At 37.9% G+C, this 21,410-nt stretch overlaps 2 protein-coding genes, 1 non-coding gene and 1 pseudogene across 10 annotated transcripts in view; 1 reads left to right on the top strand and 3 right to left on the bottom strand.

The window, feature by feature from the left end:
- RPAIN (RPA interacting protein) overlaps nt 1-1,707 on the bottom strand; it is a 12,652-nt gene extending 10,945 nt beyond the window's left edge. For 4 of the 6 annotated variants that reach the window (XR_002780227.1, XM_011359745.2, XM_023530423.1 and 1 more), the window contains exon 1: nt 1,185-1,308. Coding sequence is in view for 3 of the 6 variants with exons in the window: in XM_011359745.2 (XP_011358047.1) it covers nt 1,185-1,265 (81 nt within the window). In the remaining 3 variants the exon portion in view is untranslated. Of the gene's footprint in view, nt 1-1,184; nt 1,309-1,469 lie in introns of those variants that run through there. The other 2 variants (XM_011359746.2, XM_011359747.2) reach the window with 2 other exon arrangements.
- Nucleotides 1,345-21,410, top strand: part of NUP88 (nucleoporin 88) — a 30,578-nt gene continuing 10,512 nt past the window's right edge. The window contains exons 1-8 of one of the 3 annotated variants that reach the window (XM_011359750.2): nt 1,345-1,483; nt 4,727-4,896; nt 5,639-5,764; nt 8,955-9,041; nt 14,316-14,492; nt 17,879-18,065; nt 18,548-18,695; nt 21,173-21,271. In XM_011359750.2, coding sequence (XP_011358052.1) covers nt 4,823-4,896; nt 5,639-5,764; nt 8,955-9,041; nt 14,316-14,492; nt 17,879-18,065; nt 18,548-18,695; nt 21,173-21,271 — 898 coding nt within the window. In that variant the 5' untranslated portion in view covers nt 1,345-1,483; nt 4,727-4,822. Of the gene's footprint in view, nt 1,484-1,779; nt 2,155-4,726; nt 4,897-5,638; nt 5,765-8,954; nt 9,042-14,315; nt 14,493-17,878; nt 18,066-18,547; nt 18,696-21,172; nt 21,272-21,410 lie in introns of those variants that run through there. The other 2 variants (XM_011359749.1, XM_023530420.1) reach the window with 2 other exon arrangements.
- Nucleotides 5,788-8,926, bottom strand: LOC111739381 (annotated as a pseudogene).
- LOC111739517 lies at nt 17,189-17,251 on the bottom strand. The gene has a single exon (XR_002780283.1). It is a non-coding gene; the product is annotated as a U7 small nuclear RNA (small nuclear RNA).

Genomic DNA, 21,410 nt, shown 5'->3' with positions numbered 1-21,410 from the left:
ATTCTCTCCAGGCATCCCTTGGAAGAATGAGAAAGATGGGGATGGGGGACGAAGGAAGGTAAGCAATTCTATTAAAAAAAATTCTTAGATTAGTTCTTAAAACATTAAAAGAAATTTGTAGACAATTTCAACTGTAATCCTAACTATTGTTAATTTTGCATAGTCCCCTCCAGTCCTATCTACTTGTAGATAGATGAAATTACAATGCTTTGTTAATGTATTTCCATATCACCATATTTCATGTTCTATCTTCAATGCCAGCTTCCTTAACGTTTGGATAATAACAACTCAGCATCCACTGTCCTATTACAGGACATTTAGATTGCTTCCAAATTCCTGCTGCTCTAGATAAGATTATGGTAGCCACCTTCCTACACACAATGTTTCTCAACTTGGAGCAAGTCTGTCCCCCAAGGAATATCTGGCAATATCTGGAAACATTTTCGGTTGTCATAACTCTAGTTGTAGGGCAACTGGTATCAGTGGATAGAGGCTAAATAGTCTACAATGCACAGAACAGCCCCCCACAACAAAGAATGCTTTCTTCAAAACGTCAGTAGGAAGGCTGAGAAACCATGAAGGTTGAAAAACCATAGTAGGAAGGTTGAGAAACCATGATGTCAACAGTCATTTTTAGCAACAGATTATCTTTCTACTTATGGGATTCCTGTAGGCCAAGGCAATACTAACCATTCTGAGTTCAGACTAGGTCAGAACTGAGGTACAATTCTGCTAAGACTTAGTAACTGAAGCTCTTCTGAATAGAGGCTCTCTCTTGAACAAAAATAATTTTTCCCTCACATAAGGTGCGTATACAATAGACCAGTAGACAAAGTGCTTCTCTCGGTGCCCACCTACGCAACAACAGCAGGTGTTGCCACTGTAGAGTGCAGAGGGGTGGAAATGACCACACTTCAAATTTAAAATAAACCCAAATCCACAAATAAGGCTTCCGGAACTGGGCCAGCCCGAACTAATCCCACACCCAGGGGTCCAGAAAATACTCGAGGCGGCCGGGCGGTGGCCAAGGCCCAGAACTACAGGCGGGAGGCCTGAGGCCCACGTCTACCTCCACCAGCCAGGCGCTCCCGGTACCTGTCTCACCCGACTGTACTGAAGCGAAGGCACGGAGGAATGCGGTTCCTGTGACAGCCCAGCCAAGACTTCTCAAACCCCACGCTCACCTGCCTGAAAGCCTCTTTCCAAGAAGGCGAGCCCACCGGTTTGTACAGCGACTGGTGCCGAGATCCTGAAGGATCCGCCATCTCTCCGTAGGAGTCGCCCCCAGAAAGCCCCGCCCCCTGGGGTGTCGCGCAGAACCCTGGGAGTTTTAGTTTGGGGGTGCAGATCGCACTACATGCCAGGGAATCCTGGGAAGTGTTATCTTACTGGCCACCCCAATACAGAGAAAGATTTGGGTAACCCAAGAATGGGTGACTGAAATAATGACATTTGTGATGTTAACCCACCCTGATTGAGAGAGGTAAGTCTTGAGGGAAGGTTTTGAATTCCTAGGTTTACCTAAGGTGTAGGTGTCCAATAAGCTATCGGATACACAGGTGTCAGGTTTTTCGCCAGGTTCTAGACTTCACGCGGTACTAAAACTTTCTCTAAGCAGGCAATGGTCTGTTGACCTCGTCTCGCCCCTTTTGGCTTCAGAATAAATGTTTGGTGATTGGCTTTTTCACCGGCGACGATGCCACTGCCTGGGTGGTGGCCTCACCTTCGCCCCGCCCCTAGCTCTAGCTCTTGCTTCCGGGCTTCCTGCTTGATGATTGGCAGAAGCGGTGGACGGCTGGCCGCGGATTGGCTGAGCTCAGCGGCGGGCTGAGCAAGTGCAGTGAAGAGAGCAGTTGGGACAAGATGGCGGCCGCCGAGGGACTGTCGGCCGACGGTGAGCTCTGGCAGACCTGGCTTCCTAACCACGTTGTGTTTTTGCGACTCCGGGAAGGACTGAAAAACCAGAGCCCAGCCAAGGGCGAGAAACCAGCTTCTTCATCACTGCCGCTGCTGCCGCAGTTGCTGACGAGAAACCTAGTCTTAGGCCTCGGCGGAGAACTCTTCTTGTGGGACGAACAAGGCAGTTCTTTCTCAGTTGTTCGCCTTCGGGGCCTCAGCGGCACGGGTGAGGAGCCCTTCCTTTCCCAGTACAAGGTACGGCCAAGCTAATCTTGTAAACGCCCCTCGGCTGGGATCTGAGCTAATATTTTTTGTTGTTCCCTCCCCATTCTGGCTGTTTTTCGTCTTCTAGTAGGTGTGGTGCCCAAGTGTAAGCAGACATTCTTTGAGGGACGTCCAACTCCGAGTGGAAAAGTCTCGCTTATTTTTTATTTTCATTCTGCTCTCGCTTGGCCCTATAACCTTTTGTAGCCTCTTTGCGTATTTCATTCCTTCAGCAGATGTTTATTGACCTGGACACTGTGCCAGACACAGTTATAGGAACTCATGCTCTCAAGGTGCTTGAGGTTCTTGGGGCCAGAGGAAGAGAAGGACCACGGAATGAATAATCAATCAGCAACAGATCAGTGATGCAAGTGCTCTGGAGAAAAACAAGGCAGGAGGAGATAGAGAGTATGGGTGCAGTCGCTGTTTTTAGTAGGTTGTCCTAAGAAACCTCATTCATGACGTGACATTTATAAAACAATAAAGATAATCCTAACTTAGGTTTGTTATGAGCTTCAAGTCAGGTAGTAGATTTGAAAGCACCAAGTTTTGATCCTGAAGTGGAGGAGGAATCCCGTTAATTCTTTTCCTTTTTAGAAAAGTAAGCCATCCCCAAAGTTGGAAGAGATTTTTGTTTTTGTTTTTTCTTGATAAGCCAACAACATGTGAAAATGGGTAAGATCAGAAAGTATTCCAGACTTGCTGTAATCAAACATTGCTTTATGGAAACATTTATTTGTAATAAACCGATTCTCTTAAAGATTAAAAATGTAAAGACTTGGTACCCATTCTAACACATGACATCTATTGTGTGCCACTGTCTGATTCTTGTTAATGAGAAATTATTTGAATTTTAAAAGGTGCTAGCTATATTTTTGCAGTTTTGAAAATAGGTCACAAGTCTACAGTCTACTTTAAAATTTCAGTTTACAAGAGTAATTATCAGATGCTCAGCACACATTATTTCACTAGCACCCTACATTGCTGTGCAGCATTCAGCATAGTCATGATTAAATTATTCATATTTGTTTATTTATTATCTGCTTTTCTAAACATTAAGGCAGGAGCTGTGTCTGACTTACTTTTTTTTTTTCCTATCTCCAACACTTCACCGAGTGCCTGAAAAATATAAGCTCTCAGTAAATTTTGGCGACTATCTGAATGACTATCAATCCTGCAGAATATCAAAAACTCAGAGATAGGCAAGAATGCAGCTTAGCATGAGTTGCAACTTTAAACGTTAATGAAAGCATGAATAGTGACTTCAAAACAAAACCCTAAATCTTGTGATTATCACAAGGGATTTAAGGTAATTGGATTGTATGTATAGCAGAAGAAAGGCGGCCTCTGATTTGAGAGAGACTGTCAAAATCAAATAGAAAATCAGCAGTTGAGAAGATAGGGAAAAGAAGGAAAGAACCACTGACAGAAGAAAAAACAATTTGATTAGAATCAGCAAAGGACAGCTAAAAAAACAAAAAAAAGTGTTATAGACATCAGTAACAATTAATAGAAATCTCATATTCAGAACAGTCTTATCTAAAAGGATTTTGGCTTAGGGTGATTCTCCATACATAAAAATAAGCAATGTATTGGCAGTTTCATGGTTTATTACTGAAAGTAGAAAGAAATGAAAATGGGAACTTGACATGATCATGAGAAAAAATAGGAAGTACCAATAGCAGAAGTGAATTTTTTTTTAGGGCATACGACACTGAGACAAACACTGTTACATATTAAATCTGCATAGGTAAAGCACCATTTTACTTGCTGCAGAAGTTCTTGAAGCCATTCTCTATCTTATTGTACTATTTTTATATAATGTAGAAATTATGTTTAATATTTCTGAGCTCCTCATTTGTTCACTAAAATATATGTTGAGAGTGAGTCAGCAATATGCCACATACTATGTTAAAGATACAGAGAGGAAGAACACAGATTCATAAATAATTCATACAGGTAATTTATAGTTGTGTGGGATGAGCAAGTAAAAGGATAATTAGAATGCAGGGTGATAAGAATTATAGTAGAATTGTCCAGAGTGTGCTATAAGAGTGCAGAAAAGATGCATTTATCCCTGACCAGAAGATCAGGGATGTTTTCTTTGGAGGAAAGTACATAGAAGCTGAGTCTCCAACAATGTTTTAGCCTGCTAAAAAAAGGAAAATGAAGGACAGTTATGCAAAGACATAGAGACATAGCAATTATCCAGAATAATTAAGCATAATAATTATCCAGAAGTACAAGTTGATCTGATTGGAGTATAAAGAGCAAGTGGGGAATGGTGGAGAGTTGAGATTGAAGCAGTAGGCTGGAACGTGATCATAAAAGGGAAATTATGTGTAGTATTTATCAAGGTAGGGAAATTTGATGCATTTTATATAACATTCTAATTAAAATGGTTAAAGTATTTCTTTAGTTAATGGCCCAAGTGTTGATAATTATCCAGAATGCTTCATTATCCTACAATTATGGGAAACTAAAGCAGTACTGTGCTTTCAAGTGACTGACACTTATATTTACATTAAAATTAACTATTTTGACTAGTTTGCTTTAATTTCAGACATTGCTTTGCATAAATCCACCCCTGTTTGAAATCTATCAAGTCTTATTAAGTCCAACACAACATCATGTAGCACTTATAGGAATAAAAGGACTTATGGTATTAGAATTACCTAAAAGATGGGGGAAGAATTCTGAATTTGAAGGTGGAAAATCAACAGTGAATTGTAGGTAAGTTGTATTTCCATTTGGTGTTTATGTGTATAATTTGTAATACAAGCAGAAAATTGTTGAAAACCAATAGTTCTTAAGGTGGGTTTACTGTGAGGACTCCAGAAGGTCTGCATATTGGTTTCTTGTGATAGTAATGTTTATAGTATACATGTGATTATACTTTTATTCTGTCTGACTTATCACATTGTTCTCATTGGAATTCAGGCCATTTTTCAAGTAGGTAGAAATAAGATTTTTTAAAAGTGAGACAGACATTTTGCTCATAAGTTCAGCTGAGTTTTGTTTTTATATTACTTTCTTTTCCAACAAATCCAGAAAAGTGAGAGTCTGAAACATCTACTGAAAAGAATATAAGGTAGAAACCCACCACCTCCATAGCTCCATAATTTATAGATTTGGTCCCCTTACAATGGTTCCTTACTTTCAAAACAGGAATGATAATATCTGCCCTTGTTGTTTCCTTACCATGTTACTAAAAGAATCAAATAAGATACTATATCTAAAATCACTTGTAAAGTACAGTATAAAATACTCTGCAATTTAGAAAATACTTTAATTTTGATTCTTTGATATCGAATGATCTGAATGCTCTGATGCTTTGAATGCTCTCACAGCAGGACTTAAGAGAAAGATACTTGAAGGAAAGAAGAGCAGAGAGTGTTAAAATAGATTTTCCTTTAGAAGGTTTTTCATCCAAGTTCTACAAAATGTTTTTGGAAAATTGTTGTCTTTATTTTAGTACCACTCCAATTGCTGAGAGATTTTTCACCAGTTCTACTTCTCTGACTCTAAAGCATGCTGCCTGGTATCCAAGTGAAATGCTAGATCCTCACATAGTGCTGTTAACATCAGACAACGTAATAAGGTAAATTTTATTTTTATGTCTTACAGCTTTGTGTCGGGGAGGTTCTGTTTCCTAGTTAATAGTTCAAGGTACCACTAAACGGGTCCTTGGATGTTGCAATGCTTTATCCGATGGCTGTTGTAACATATTCTCAATCATTTAAGAATGTCCTAACTTACATTCCTTAATTACAGCTATTCCCTCTCAACTAGTCTTCCTGACTCCAGTCTCTCCTTTCCTAATCTGACCTATAAATATTATTAAAATAATCTTTCTTTACATTGTGTTTCTATTTTGGAGGTAATGTAGTATAGGGGAAAGAGACTGTAATTAGGAATTGAGAGATTTGAATTCTTATCCCAAGGCTCATGTTTTTGAGATCTTTTTTTTAAAACGAGCTCTGGCCAGTTTTATTTAAAAAATTTGCATGATTTACTTTTCACCAGTCAGTTCTGGCATGCTTCTAATGTTATCACAGTCACCTGGATCAATGATAGCCAGAGTGCATACTCTTGTATTTTCCACATGCTGTGCCCAGTTCAGTATTATTGCCACTGTAGTACTGGACATGTCTTGGCCAACATAGCATAGTACTCTATTTCAGATTTCCTTAAGGCTGGGCCATTGTTGGCAAGGATAACCAGTTTCTCTTTGCCTTGTCTGATCATTTTCAGAGTTTGCTTATACCCCAGCACTACTTTCCACAATTTATAACTAGTTGAAGTCTAGAGTTGATCGACTCCAGCGACTTTTTCATCTTCTTCATAGCTACCATCTTTCTATCTTAGGTGCAAGATGGCCCTGAACCAAAAGTAGCTGCCCTGTCTTTGAGATCTTAAACTTCTTTTTAGGGGAACTTCAGTTTCCAATTTGTAAAATGAGCAGGTTTGATTTGATAATTTCTAAAGCCCCTTCCAAGTTTTGCACTCTGTGATTAAATGCTCTAATTCTACAGAGATTTCTGTTATCAGTTAACTTTCTGGATCTACCTTATATAAAAAGTTTATGGAGAGACCCAAATAACTGAGATACAAATACCTACAGTTTTATTTTTCCTAATTAGTGATTTTGACTGTGCTCTACCAGATCTTCCTTCTCTGCTGAATGCTTGATCCCTTAATGGCATCTTACGTAGATCTCATAGCTTTCTAGTTACTTAGTTATAAAAACTTAATCTGTCCAGTTTAAAATCTTGATCTCAAATCTATTTCAAACTATATCCTGGCCCTATCACAGGTCAGACCTTGAGGCATCTGAAATGAGTGGAGAGGGCATAATCTGCTCTCTGACTCTTCTTTCTGTCTCAGCATCTTGAGGTAGGGGGTGAAGTATCAGGAGAGGGGCTACCTCCTCCTTCCTCTGGGTCTAACTCCTTGATAATGGGAGTAGGGAGAGTGAGATAGCTGAGGCAGACATCTTACCTATCTGGTTGTTTGTCAGTGATGGGGCAAGGGGTGATATATCCCTGATCCTGGCTTAATCTAGTTCCATCTGCTACTGGTGGCCTTTGTTGATGTGGTAGTCTCTGCACAGATGGTGCGTGTATGTTTTCAGGGGCAGCGTTTAGCCTCCAACTCTCTCCATCTTTGAGGAGCTCTGTTTCCCATTGGCTTTATCAGCTATCTGTGCCCTGAACCCTCTCTCAAGATGGAGTATCCCCAAACTTGGTATCTCCTCCCTTCCTAACTTAACCATTGTAGTCTTTCATATGGAGCTATGGTAACCGCTGAGGTCCTTTTTTCTGCCCTCTAAGGGCCGCAGAGAACTGAGCATACTATATACATTGTCCTTTCTTATGCTGCTCCAGCCTCCCTCCTTCAGAAATTTCCATATAAGAAGAAGATACCATATAGTGTTCACGTGCTCCCAACCCTAGGATATGGCATGTCAGGTTCACTGAAGAATTCTCTTACCTTTGTGGTCTGTGGTTTTCTGCAACACATCTGGCATTCAGCTCAGAGATGAGATACCCATCTCACCTTATTATAGGCACCCCTGAATCTGGCTGTGTGTTTCTCTTAGAGCCTTTTCTGTCTATCCATTTGGCTTTGGAGTTGGGGATTAAAAAAGAAGGAGGGAATACCCTCCCATTACAAACATTATACTGTATGTATTCCTAAGGACTCAACACCCTCTTGTAGTCTTTCTTTTCATACATGCTGGAAAAGGAGATGGTGGGAAACAGAGTATATGTAAGTCTTCCTCTCTTAAGCCCTAAAGGAGGTATCTGGCCTCAGTTATTAAAGGTTCTTTTTAAGATATGGGATATTTAACACTTCTCTTTTCATGAGCTGTGGACCCTGTTTACTATTTCAGGGCAATAACAAATTCCCACTCAGCGCCCTCTTGCATTTACTTTTTCTTTCACTGTTCCCCACTACAACGTATATCTAGTACGTATGTGTATTTTGAACTCAATAATGCTATAAGCAGCTAGTTAGGCCACATGAATGTGTATTCATTTGTATCAGATTTTCATTAAAAACATTTATTAAATGACATTTTCTTGATAATGGAACAAACTAAGTTTAAAAATTCTTAGTGAGGCAGACAAAATGAGTGATTAATTTGATGAAGACTTTACAAAGGACATTGGATTTTTAATAATAATATTACTGGCCTTTAGAAAATTCTCCTTTTAACAGTAGCCATATATCCTGTGAAAATTTAAGTTATTTTCAATTAAAATGACTTTGAGGAAAAATTTTTTTTCGGTGTTATACTTGGGAAAATAGGAATGACTTATTGTGTCTTTATATAACAAAAACATGTATAGAGTGCAGGCTAAATGTCACTACTGGCCAGAATAGTGAGATACGGTTCCTTCTCTAATGAGATTGGTGTATCACAGGCAGGGAAAGGTGGGTATAATTGAAGGGAAGCTGGCAAACTTAGGGGCAGTAGTGAGATTACTAGATAAGGTAAGTATGGCTAAGGACTTAAGATGGAAGGAACAGGTGCAGTGGTATGGAGTAGGCTAATAAAAAATTTTAGTAAGGATAGAGAATATTTCTTAAGGTCCCAAGAAAACTTTAATGTTAAAGAACAAATGAAGTAGGCTGCTTTGCCAGTAACGGCAAGATCTTTGGCAAAGAAATGGTTGTGATAACTGGTAGGAAAATTCTCAAGAACTGACTAGTTGTAGAGGGAAGAACAATCTTAGGAAATGAAGAAATTTTAAGTGCTGGCTTTCTTCTCTTTTGATTGCTAGAATTTACTCTCTTCGTGAGCCCCAGACACCCATTAAGGTCATCATACTTTCAGAAGCAGAAGAGGAAAGTCTACTACTCAGTAAAGGGTAAGTTTGTATTTGTATAATGACAAATGCTTTTTAAGTCAGTTTATTGGGATTATAATGCAATTTTTCCAGAGATTGCAAGGTCTTCTAGAGGTGACTTTAGCATGCTTTTGGTATTATGAGAAATAAGCAATGTAAGTAATAAGTTACAAATCTGAATGTCACTGTAACTATTAATTAGCTTGATTTTTTTTCAAGAAAGTTCTAAAATGTGAGTGGCTGAAACTGATTCCATGTTGTATCTTGAATAAGAGAATAAATATAACATTGTAAAAGTACAGAAAAGGTGGAAGGTAAGAGTGTTAGGCTTGAGGTCTACCCACTGTTCACTCAATATAGATAGGAAGATTGCTGAACTCCCAGACCAGCATCTAATATCCCAGAACCTGGCATGGAATATCAGTTATCCTTCTGATTCTTCTGTGACTCGGGCTTTTTTATGCTTTCTTACCCACTACGGGCAAGTTCCTGACTACTTTGACCACTAACAGAATCACTCTGAACTCACAAACCCCATGCCTCTGGCCTCCTGATCAGTCTTTCTGTTGATTACCACACACGATCACCCACAGTATGTGCACATAGAGTGAAGCTTTTGGTAGCAATATTTCTATACGTTCCATTTAATTCTTTCATGTCTCTGTGGTGGCCATATCTAATAGTCTTGTTTATTTTTGTTTTTCTAACCTTTTTTCCTTTGAATATTATCTATATAGCTATTCTATATTTGACAGTTTTAATCTTTGAAGTCCTTGGGGTGTGGGGCGGGGATCTAAATATGTATTTGTTATTCTTCCTGACCCACAATCATGGTGGCTTCCTCTTGTGATTGCTAATATCTAATTGTAAACTTATGTTTACTTGATCTTAACGTTTGGGAATATTGAGAGCCTGAATTGAAGTATATTCCTCCACAGAGGATTTTCATCTGTTTCTGCTAGGAGTCAGAGGTTGCGATCAATCTAGGACCACTTTGATTCTCTTCAATAGCCCCAGAACTGAAAATTTCAGTTAAATGATTTTAATGTCTTATAGCACCAGTTTCTGAAATTCCAGTACCTCTGTCTCCACAATGGGGAAATGACTGCCTCTGGGAGTTGATAGATCCTGTTCTGGTGTCAGGCCATCTTTTCCCCTGCTATGTGTTTCCATAGCTTATCAATCTCTTTGACAACAAGATTTCCTAGATGAGAGGCAGTAGAGCAATGCAATTGTTAAGAACTGTGGCATCTGGGCACATTATTCAATTACGCTAAGCCTCATTTCCGTAACTATCCATGAATATTAAAAAAATAATTATAGTGCTCATTTCTTAGCATTATATACTGAATAAATGAAATTATGCATAAAAAGTGTTTTGTATCGGTCTTGGCACAGAGTAAATACTTATTAATCGACAACTATCATTATTAGATTATTAGAAATATTATTATATTAACTTGCAATCAAGTGTTGATGGCTTGAGAGTTAAGTCTCTTTAAACTAATTTTTATGTCTATTTGTTCCCATTTATTGTCTTGATTTTTTAGTTTAACTCAGGCAGTTTTTTTATTCTGGATATTTGGATTTCTTATTTTTGCTTCCTAATACCATATACCTTTTCATTTGATAAACTAAGATAAGATACTTATAATACCTAAGAACAATGTTGACTCTCAACTATATGAAATTGTGGTTCTATTTTAACCATATTTAATAACCTGTATTAAATGAATCTTTTTGGATAACCAGTTATATTACATTATATTAAAATTATGAAAACATCATATTATTTGTCTTTACTGATTATAAAAGCAATGTATTTTTTTTGTAGAAAAGTAGGAAAACTACAAAAAAGTATTAAGAAGAAAATGAAATCTTTTTTTCATTTTTGTAATCTCCTATAATCTATTCTCAATATGGCAGCCTGAGTGATACTTCTGGTATAAATCAGAGTGTTCTACTTTCCTGTTCTCACACACCATTAATTTCCCAGTCTTTACTGTAGCCCTGCAGGGCCTACAAGTCTGCCCCCTTACTGCCCCCTCTCTAGCTTCATTCTTCCCTCTGTGCCCTGGCTCTCCAGCTTCGACCACCTTGGCCTTCTTGCCATTCCTGAGACAACATCAATCACCCTCCCTCCTTAGAGCTTTTGCATGTGTCCTTCACTCTGCCTCAACTGCTTCTTCCCTACATAACCACAGACTTGCTCCCTTACTTTCTTCAAATATTTTCTCAAATGTCTCCTTATCAGAGTTCCCAGACCACCTGGTCTAAAGTAGCACCTCCATCAATACCCTCTTACCCTACTTTATTTTTCTTCATAGCATCATTTTCTGACTTTGTATTATGGATTTATTTCTTCTCTGTTTGCTGTAGGTCTCTATCACTAGAGGGCAGGGCCTTTTTTTAATTCACTGATGTATTCCCAGAACCTACAGCAGTGCCTAGCACGGAGTAGATACTTAGTAAATATTTGTAGAATGAGTGCATCCTACTGCTCAGGGATAACTACTTATGTTTTCATGTGTTTCTTTCTTGTGTTTATGAACATTTATATGTGTATATTTTTACTGTTAGTGTGTCTTTATATTTAAACCATTTAAAGCAGCACTACATAATTTTATGGCCTGCTTTCATTTAACTTTATGAGAATTTTCCAATGTTCTACATTCCTTTCTCATAATGGTAATATTTTGCCTTCTTACTTTATAAATTCCATCCCACCTACTGTTATTGGACATTCTACTTTTGTTTTCAACAAGTTGGTTTTGTTTTTGGAGGTGGGGAAATTTAGTTTTTTTTTTTTTTCTGGCTTTATTGAAGTAGAATAGACCATTAGTTACCTGTTTTTACATTGTACAATTCAATGAGTTTTTTAAATTATAGTTGGCATACAATAATATACTAGTTACAGTTGTAGAGCATAGTGATTAGAGAGCTATATAACTCAAAGCAGTGACTCCACTAAATCTAGTACCCTTTTTACCCCTTACATATTTTTTACAACCTTATTAACTGTTTTCTTTATGCTGTGCTTTATATCTCTATGTCTATTTTGTAATTATCTATTTGTATTTCTTATTCTTTTTGCTCTTTTTTGCCGCCCCACAATCCCCCCTCCCATCTAGAATCCCTCTAAATATTCTCTGTATCTATGAGTTTATTTTCCGTTGTTGTTATTTTGATCTTTAGATTCCACATGTACATGAAATCATGCGATACTTGTCTTTCTCTATCTGACTCACTTCATTAAGCACAATACCCTCTAGGTCCATCAAGGCAATATCTTTTCCCATCCCCTTCCTTTTAGTCTGTGTGTGTCTTAATCTAAAGTGAGTCTCTTGTAGGTAGCATATGAAGGGGTCTTGTTTTCTTATCCATTCAGCCACTCTATCTTTTGGTTAGAGCACTTAATTATTTTCTATTTCAGGTACTTGTTGCTATGAATACCATTCTTTATTTCTGTTTCTGATACATGTTTTTTCTCCTTAAAGAAGTCTCTCCAACATTTCCTGTAATACCGGCTTGGCATTGATGAATTCCTTTAGTTTATTTTTGTCTGGGAAGCCCTTTATCTGTCCTTCAACTCTAAATGATAGCTTTACTGGATAAAGTATTGTTGATTGTCGATCCTGAGTTTTCATCACATTGAATATTTTATTCCAAGCCCTTCTGTCCTGTATAGTTTCTTTTGAGAAATCAGCTGCCAGTCTTATGGGTGCTCCTTTGTAGGTAACCAGCTGATTTTCTCTTGCTGCTTTTAAGATGCTCTCTTTGTATTTAACCGTTGGCATTTTAATTATGAGGTGTCCTGGTGTGGGCCTCTTTGGGTTCATCTTTTTTGAGACTCTCTGAGCTTCATGGGGTTGTATGTCTATTTCCTTCACTAGGTAAGGGAAGTTTTCCATCATTATTTCTTCAACTAGCTCTTCAACATCTTATTTTCCTTCAGGTACCCCTATGACACAAATATTTTTACATTTAATAGTGTCCCATAGGCTCCTTAAATTATTATAATCTTGTCTTCTTTTTTCTTACCATTCTGATTAAGTATCCTTGGCTTCCCCATCCTCTATATCGGTGGTTCGATCCTCTTCTTTATCCACTCTGTTGATTCCCTCTAATATACTCTTCGTCTCAGATAATGTGTTCTTCATTTCTGACTGGTCCTTTTTTATGATTTCCATTTCCATTTTTATGTTTTTTATCTCTTTGTTAAAGTTCACTGAGTTCATCTATGTACTTCCTCTAAGTTCATTGAGCATCTTTATAACCAGTGTTTTAAACTCTGCATCCGTTAGATTGCTTGACTTCATTATCCCTGAGTCTCTGTTCTGTTCTCTCATATGGTTTCTGCTTCTTTGTCTTCCCATTTTGGCTTCCTTTCAGTGTCTTTTTCTATGTACTAAGCAAAGCTCCTAAGTCTCCCAGTCTTATTAGTGTGGCTTTGTGTAGCAGGTGTCCAGTGGCACAGTTCTGAGAGAGGTTTAGCTGCAGGCCAAATTTAGCCCCAGTCTGTGTCCCTCCGGGGCCATGTGTTAAGATTCAGCAAGCAATCCACAGATGCTGTGCTTCATAGTTGCCTCAAAAGGCCATATCAGAAACCAAGGCCAGCTGCCACCAGTGTTGAGTCTAGATGTAGCTCATCAAGGAGCACCTGACTTGTGGAGGACACACCTGGATGTGGCTTGGGAAGGGCCACGAGTAGGGGAGGCGGGGTTTCAGGGAATCCTCTGGGCGAAGGGGACCTCTGTTATCTAGTTTGATGACATGTTCTCTGCTATGGCGGAGCTGCGTCTGCAAACTGGGAGAACAGAGGGCTCCACAGAGGAACAATGGATACCACCAGCACTTCTGCCTGGAAGAGAGCTTCGCCTCTGGCCCTTACTCGGACAACTCAGTGTTCCCTTGTAAGTCCCTGAAGCCCCCCGAGCAGCCGGCGATGGTACTCAGAACAAGCACGTCCACTGTCGCAAATGTCCGCTTGCGTACACTCCCCCTTTAAGAGGTATTTGTAGCTGCCAGCTTCCACAGCCCCTGTCCCATTCAGCCTCTCGGAGCGGGCAGCCTCATGTCTTCGCTCCCTCCTACCTTCTACCGTTGCAAGATTTTTTATTTCTCTCTAGTTGTAGTGCTTCCATTCATCTAGATCCCAGGAGATTTTGCTTGCTGTTTGCTCCATGTTTCTGTTATAACCTTGATTTGGTCGCAAGAGGAATGAACAAAACCTCTATCATCTATGCCATTTTTTTCCCCCAGTCTTCAACATGTTGGTTTTAAATCTCTTTTCAGAAGAGCATATACCGCATCTCTAGGAGAGACAGCAGTTGCATTTGACTTTGGGCCATTGGCAGCAGTCCCGAAGAATATATTTGGACAAAAAGGCAAAGATGAAGTCGTGGCATACCCATTGTACATCTTATATGAGAATGGGGAGACTTTCCTTACATATGTTAGTCTGTTACACGGGTAAGTTGAGGAGGTAACCCACCTGAAATGAAAGCCTAGCTTGTATCCCAGTATAGGTTGTCATAGTTGCATATTTTGGAAATACTTAGTACAGGTCTTATGATATTTCATTTATTCATATTATTTGGGTAAATTTGGTAGAATTCTTGGATAATCACTTAAGGTAAAACTGGATTTGTTTTGACAAAGTATAGTTAACCAAAAAAATATTTTTTATGTATCTCACATGAACAGGGCATCATGGGAGTGGTTAGACATGGTAATCTGGTTATCTTATGTCCCAGTTGTGGGGAAGAGACATACATATACATGAAAAGAGAATCACTTATATCACATTAGTGGTACACAGAGAGTAAGAATGCAGAGGAAGAAGAAATCATTTTGACTGAAGAAGTTAAGGAAGTTTTCGTCGAGAAGCACTAATTTCATGTGGGAATTAAAGATCTAATGTAGGATTAGATGAAGCACCAAGGAAGGGTAAGAACATGTTAATTACAAGGGCCGCATGAAGTTGAATATGAAAATAAGCAAATGCAAGTGTCATTCAGGGTTCAGTGATTATTATTAACCAATGTCACCCCAATAATTTTAATTAAAATGTTTTTTCATAATAAAAATTTTTAGAAAAAGTTCAGTGTTTAGGCATTTGGGGCTAGAGCAGAGGATATAGGTAGGGGGCATTAAATGATAAAGCTAGAAATACCTGCCCAGGGAAAATATGGTAGAGTTAAACACCTAGTTAAGGAATGTGGGGTCTTTTCTGTAGGCATAGGGTAGTAGGAAGGTAGTGATGGTTTCTCACCAGGTGAAGGAAAAAATAATTGGTTACAGAAGGGACTGGAGTGGAGAGACTTTTAAAGAAGATGTTGTAAAATTTAGCTTAAAATCCAGAGGAGTTTTGAACTAGGATGGTTATAATGCAAAGGAGAAGTGAACATAGTAAATACTACAAAGGAAGGATCAATAAGACTTCATTTTTCTTTGGATAAGGAAGTGGGCCCTTAACAGAAATACTGAGGTCAGCAAGGGCTAATTTGGGGGGAAATTTTGTTACTACAAATGGTCAATTTGACACCGTATTAGAACAATAAAATGGAAATATTTCGTGGACAGTTGAAAATACAAGACTGGAAAGAAGACAAAAGAAGTAGGAGCCATCTGCCATGGTGAAAGTTAGAATCAGTAGAGGATAAGAATTTTGGGAAAGTTTGTAACTGCAAGGCATTAGGCCGAAGGCTGAACATTGTAGTTTATTCATTTATAAATCAATTCAGATACTTATTTATTCAGGGCCCACAATGTGGCAGAAGACAGGAATACAAGATTGAAGGCAAGGTCCCTGTTTTGTGGCTTCTGGTCTACTGGAAAGTCATACAGCAAACTAATAATTAGTACAATGTGATACGCTCAAGGCATCACAGGGCACCATGAGACTGGGACAGAGTAAATGCTTAGGCCTGCCTCTCTTAGAAAACTAAGAGAAGATGGTCATACAAAAATTTGGACCTAAAGGATTCACTAGGTAGAAACAGGAATAGAAGTGGTTCCAGGCAAGAGAAGACAGTATGCAAAATGATAAAAAACGAGAAAGATGGAAAAGCTTGATAGATAGTGAGGCTTCACTACTTATTGTATTCTCCTTGACAGAAGTGTTCTCTGCCTTCCACGCTTGATCTCTTTCTTGGGAGGCTTTTGTAGTAAGATTATTACCTTCCCTTCCCCTTCCCCCGCCACCACCACTTGGCCCTCATTTGTCCACACTGTGATCTACTTAGTTACCTTAGCTCCAAACTTGAAAGTCATCCATATCCTCCTATATCTAGTCTGGTCCCAAAATCCTGTTAATTTTACCATGAAATTTTCTTGAATGTATACATCCTTCTCTCCATTTCCTTTTCCTTTTTTCATACCTTCATCATTTTCTGTCTAGGCCATTCTTAAACAGTTGCCGTGAATCCCATTTTGGTCCCCTCTATGTCAATTCTCCTCACTACTGCTCACTACCAGATTAACCTTAGTAAAGTGAAGCTCCATCACTCTTGATTTAAACCTCTGATGGCACACTCACCCAACAGATAGACTCTGAGCACTTGAACATGGCATGCAAGACCATCTGCTTCATAAGCAAGTCCTGAACATTTGCCTCACTACTGCTCTGTTGCCTTAGACTTTGTATTTCGTCTCCCATCATGCTAAGCTAAGTTTCTTTCCTGTTAATTTCTTGTCTTCCATGCCTCCAGGACTTTGTATATGCTGCTCCCTAGCTTGGGATGTTCACTTTCCCTTCCCAGAGTGTACTTTTTCCCCATTGATCTTACTTGTTTTTGATATCTTTCTTACACACCTCACTTTCTTTGTACTTTTCTATATTCCTTTGTTCCCTATAAATCCTTGCTTCGTTACACTTATTACATGGTGTAGAATTCTAGTTAAATGTCTGCTTTCCCAGCTAAACTGTCAGTTTCTTCAGGGTGTCGTCTAGCACTCAGTAAATGTATGTCTAATCCAATTAAATATGTGGGTCTAAAGCCCTGAGGATAAGCTACATTTCAGAAGAAAAAATGGGAAGTGATCAGAATATAGGTAGTAATTAAAACCAGGCAGAGTTTAATACGTTGTCACGTAAGTGTGTATTTTGAAAAGAAGAGGGCTCACAGCACCAATATTTTGTGTGTGTGTGTGTGTGTGTGTGTGGTGGGAGTCTTCCAGTGAAAACCAGAAGACCTGCTAGACAAATTCAAAAAGAGCTATAAGCACTAACAATGCTTAAGAGACAGAAATTAGAAAAGGACATTAGAAAGGTATGTTCAGAGGTAGGAAAAGAGAACTCAGAGAAAGAATCGCTACAAATGATAAGCATTTTAAGACGCAATCATTGTTAGTGGTAACTGCAATAGAAGGTCGAGTTAAGTGCCTCTTGGATTTAGCAACTAGAATCCCATTGACCTTTGCCAGAGAGTAGCTTCAGTGGCAGAGGCATAAACCACAGTAAATTTGGGGCAGGGTTTTTCATCCTCTGTGTATTGATATCTTGAGCTGAATATTCTTTGTTGTAAGGGACTGTACTGTGGGTGAATATTTAGCAGCATTTCTAGACTCTAGACATCTTTAATCCACCTCCTAACCCTCTGTCCCCCAGTTGTGACAACCAAAAATGTCTTCAGACATTGCCAACATCCCAGGGATAAAATTAGCTTTAGTTGAGAAGCACCAGGATGGTGAAAATGAAGTGGGAAAGCAAAAAAGTGGAGACATTGGACATATACTGTTTTTAGTCAGGGTATGATAGCTGGAGAAAGACAAAGCCAAAAAAGTGTTTTAAGTGATGGACATGGTTGTCTTCTGTCAACATTGTTTCACGCAAATATGTTTCCCTCTTTCTTTAGCCCTGGGAACATCGGAAAGCTATTAGGTCCATTACCCATGCATCCTGCAGCTGAAGATAACTATGGTTATGATGCTTGTGCAATACTCTGCTTACCCTGTGTCCCCAACATCTTAGTGATTGCTACTGAATCAGGAATGCTATATCACTGTGTTGTGCTGGAAGGGGAAGAAGAAGATGACCAAACAGTAAGTCAGGCTAGTGTGGGTATATTTGTATCTCTAATACCCTGTATACTTCCCGGACCAGTACGAATGCTTAGTACATGAGGAATTTTAGTTTCTATCTGACACTTCTTTATAATTTGGAATTAAACAATTGAAGCGTACTTAAAAATTTAAATGAGTAGAAGTTAGAAGGTACCCAACTTAATTGTCCCAACAACCTACATATTTCTTTCTGAACTCTAAATTTCAGTCTTCGGTGACAGATATAAAGAACCTTTGAATCCCTGCATTGGCTCTTGTCTAAACTTGTTTATTTACATCTTTCTAAAAGAGGAGAGACTGGTTTTTTTTCTCTTGTAAGAATAACAAGGCCCTGTCAGAAAAGGGAGTAGGTTTAAGAATTTGACAGCACTATTTGATGCAGCTTTTTAATTCAGTTTTTAATTGTGTACATTTTCAAATGAATATGAAAAACTAAAATTACAATGCTTTTTTTTTTATAGTCAGAAAAGTCTTGGGATTGCAGGGCCGACCTTATTCCTTCTCTGTATGTGTTTGAGTGTGTTGAATTGGAGCTTGCCCTGAAACTGGCATCTGGAGAGGATGATCCTTTTGATTCTGACTTTTCTTGTCCAATCAAACTTCACAGAGGTAAAGCATTCACTAAATTTAGTTCTTTTATCCCATTATACTTATACTAAGACTGTCACAGACTGTTCTCATGTATTTTGTTTTTGTTCTTTGGTTCCAGCTTTTAAAAATTTGACTAGGGTCTTTTGGCCTTTTAGTCACTACATTACACTTTACCTTTAGGAAAGACTTAAGCAAATTTCCCAAGTTTTAAGATAGTGGTCATCAGCCTGGATCTACCCAGATTCATAAATGTGAATTTCTTCTAGTTCAATCAAAAGTAGATTTCGTGATTCAAAAACTTAAATATATGCAAACTTGAATAAACTTTTACAAAGTATACTAATACTAAGATCTCTTTAAAATATCTTTCTTCATTTTTTAGAACACATTCTACCCAGATCCAGTTTGAATGTTGTTCTTTTTATCTTTTTTCTTTTGTTTTAACTTACCTGGGTTGGTTCCACTGGCAACTTATTTATATTCATCTAGGAAGCTCTTGGATAAACAGCTGAGACAGTCAAAGAATGTGCTGTTCAGACACAGAATGGCTGAATGGAAGGAATGTGTGACTAGGAGTCTGGAGTGTCCGAGGTTTTAGTTACAGCTCTAACATTAATATGCTCTATAGTACTGAGCATTTACTCAGTTTCTCTGGTCTTCGGTTTGTTTTGTCTGAAAACAATAGGAATAACATAAAATGATCTTTAAGGTCTCTTCTAACACAAAACTCTTGTAATCCTATTTGCCCCTCCACCCTTTTTCAGAGTCTCTAGGATCTTGTCTCCTCTATGAAGAATGAGGAACAAAGCTTACGCAGTCTGGAATATATTGGGTGTGCCTTTCATAGTTTTCTTCTGTCCATTACAGAGAGAGGGAGTTCAATTTTGTAGCAACCTGACCAAATCTGCTTAAAGTCTTATTAGCTAGTTTGCATAAGTTTGGTAATAATGGCTTCAACTCTGTACTAAAGTATAGCCAAAACATTTAAGGGGCTAGTAGTCCTTATATAATAAACCAATAAAGAGAACTCTGGGCATGTCTAATTCAACAGTGTTTGGAGACGTATGTCTCAGAACTTTGCTTTGTAGATAAGGAACTTGAGACCTACTGAGTTAAAGTCATGTAAACTAATAGATTTCCTTATAGAGATACTCATATCTTTGGGAAATCTTAAATGTAGGCATTTTTATCTTCGTTCTTCTAATAAGAGTTAATATTTTCATATGTGAAGTAATAAATTTTTGATTCATTAGTATTTGTACTGAAGACATTACAATCCCTGAAATCCAGATTTTTAATGACATAAGTGAAATAAATAACATATAATGTAGGGGTTGTCTAACAAATTTCCTGCTTCAGTTACTAATGTTTTTCTTAACAGATTTTTGTTACCTCCCAATATTAAGATTTTTCCGTTGACTTTAGCACCACAGACACATTTTGAAGTGCCGTTTTAAACAATGGTAGACCTGATGAGATAATTTAAGCTTTAAATTAAGTCTCAAGCAAATGAAAAGAACCTTTTCAGTATTTTATTGTTTAGAGAGATGATTGCGATAGACCAGTTTTTAAACTTCTTATAGCATAATATTTTTTTTGAAGTGTTATGCAGAACCTCAACATATAAAACAAATAATGTAACAGCCACTTTACAACATTTACTTACTATGAAGTCAACAGTAAGAAAGTGAAGCTGTTAGAGAAAAGAAAATTTTAATTTAGGGGCTTATGGATGACAGTTGCCATCTTAAATCAGGTTTAGTATATACATTATTACTCTATCTAGTTTTAGTTGTCTAATAAGTATTCAGGAGTTCATCTTTTAGTCTTACTGATACTAGGGCTCAAAAGAATTATAAGAAAATTTCATTAAAGTTATGTAACAACTGCTCATATTTCTTAATATAAATATAAATGATTGCTTAAACAAAAATTATATCCAAAACTTAAACTTAAAAACTATCTGTACATAAACATTATCAAGGGAAGTAAAATTTCACATTTCACACCTGACTTACTGTACTATGACAGAACTGTTCACTAATCAATTGCACTGAAGTTTTTTAATATCTGTGCTGTAGGAGTGTACTTGCTTCAACAATCTTATGTAAGTAAATGTGTGCAAGCGTAGGTTTTCCACAGAGCTATAACCTTTATTAATCACCATTTTATTTTGAAGAACTATAAATACACAGAGATAGACAGAAAGGTATAAACTGGACAGCAAGTGCTTATGTTTTGGTGAACTCTGTTGTTTTACTATTTAGAAAATAACATATTTGGATTGTGTTTATTATACTTTTAAAAATACTTAAAACATATTTGAAAATTGAATTCACATTTAAAAAATTTTAAACCCTGGACATAGTGCCACAATATGAAGCTCCTTTCGATTTTCCATGACTTCTATCAACAAATGTGTTTGTGGGCTGCTGGGATGAAATCTTTCCATTTTCTATTGGCTACCTTTGTATCATTAATGATTCCATTTGCAGATCCCAAATGTCCCTCAAGGTATCATTGTACTCATGAAGCTGGTGTACATAGTGTTGGGCTAACTTGGATTCATAAACTTCATAAGTTTCTCGGATCAGGTGAGTATTCTGTGCTTTTCAGTATATTTCACAGACTCTCTCAAAAAGTAGTTTGGAATAGAAAAATAATAGTGAAAATCAATGAAACCAGAAGTTGTTTCTTTGATAAGATCACCAAAATTGACAAGCTTTTAGCTAG

The sequence above is a fragment of the Pteropus vampyrus genome, unplaced genomic scaffold, assembly GCF_000151845.1.
Source record: "Pteropus vampyrus isolate Shadow unplaced genomic scaffold, Pvam_2.0 Scaffold50, whole genome shotgun sequence".
In the NCBI taxonomy this organism is placed as follows: domain Eukaryota; kingdom Metazoa; phylum Chordata; class Mammalia; order Chiroptera; family Pteropodidae; genus Pteropus; species Pteropus vampyrus.
The sequence above is the reverse complement of the archived record's forward strand: the minus strand, read 5'-3'. Positions and strand labels throughout refer to the sequence as shown.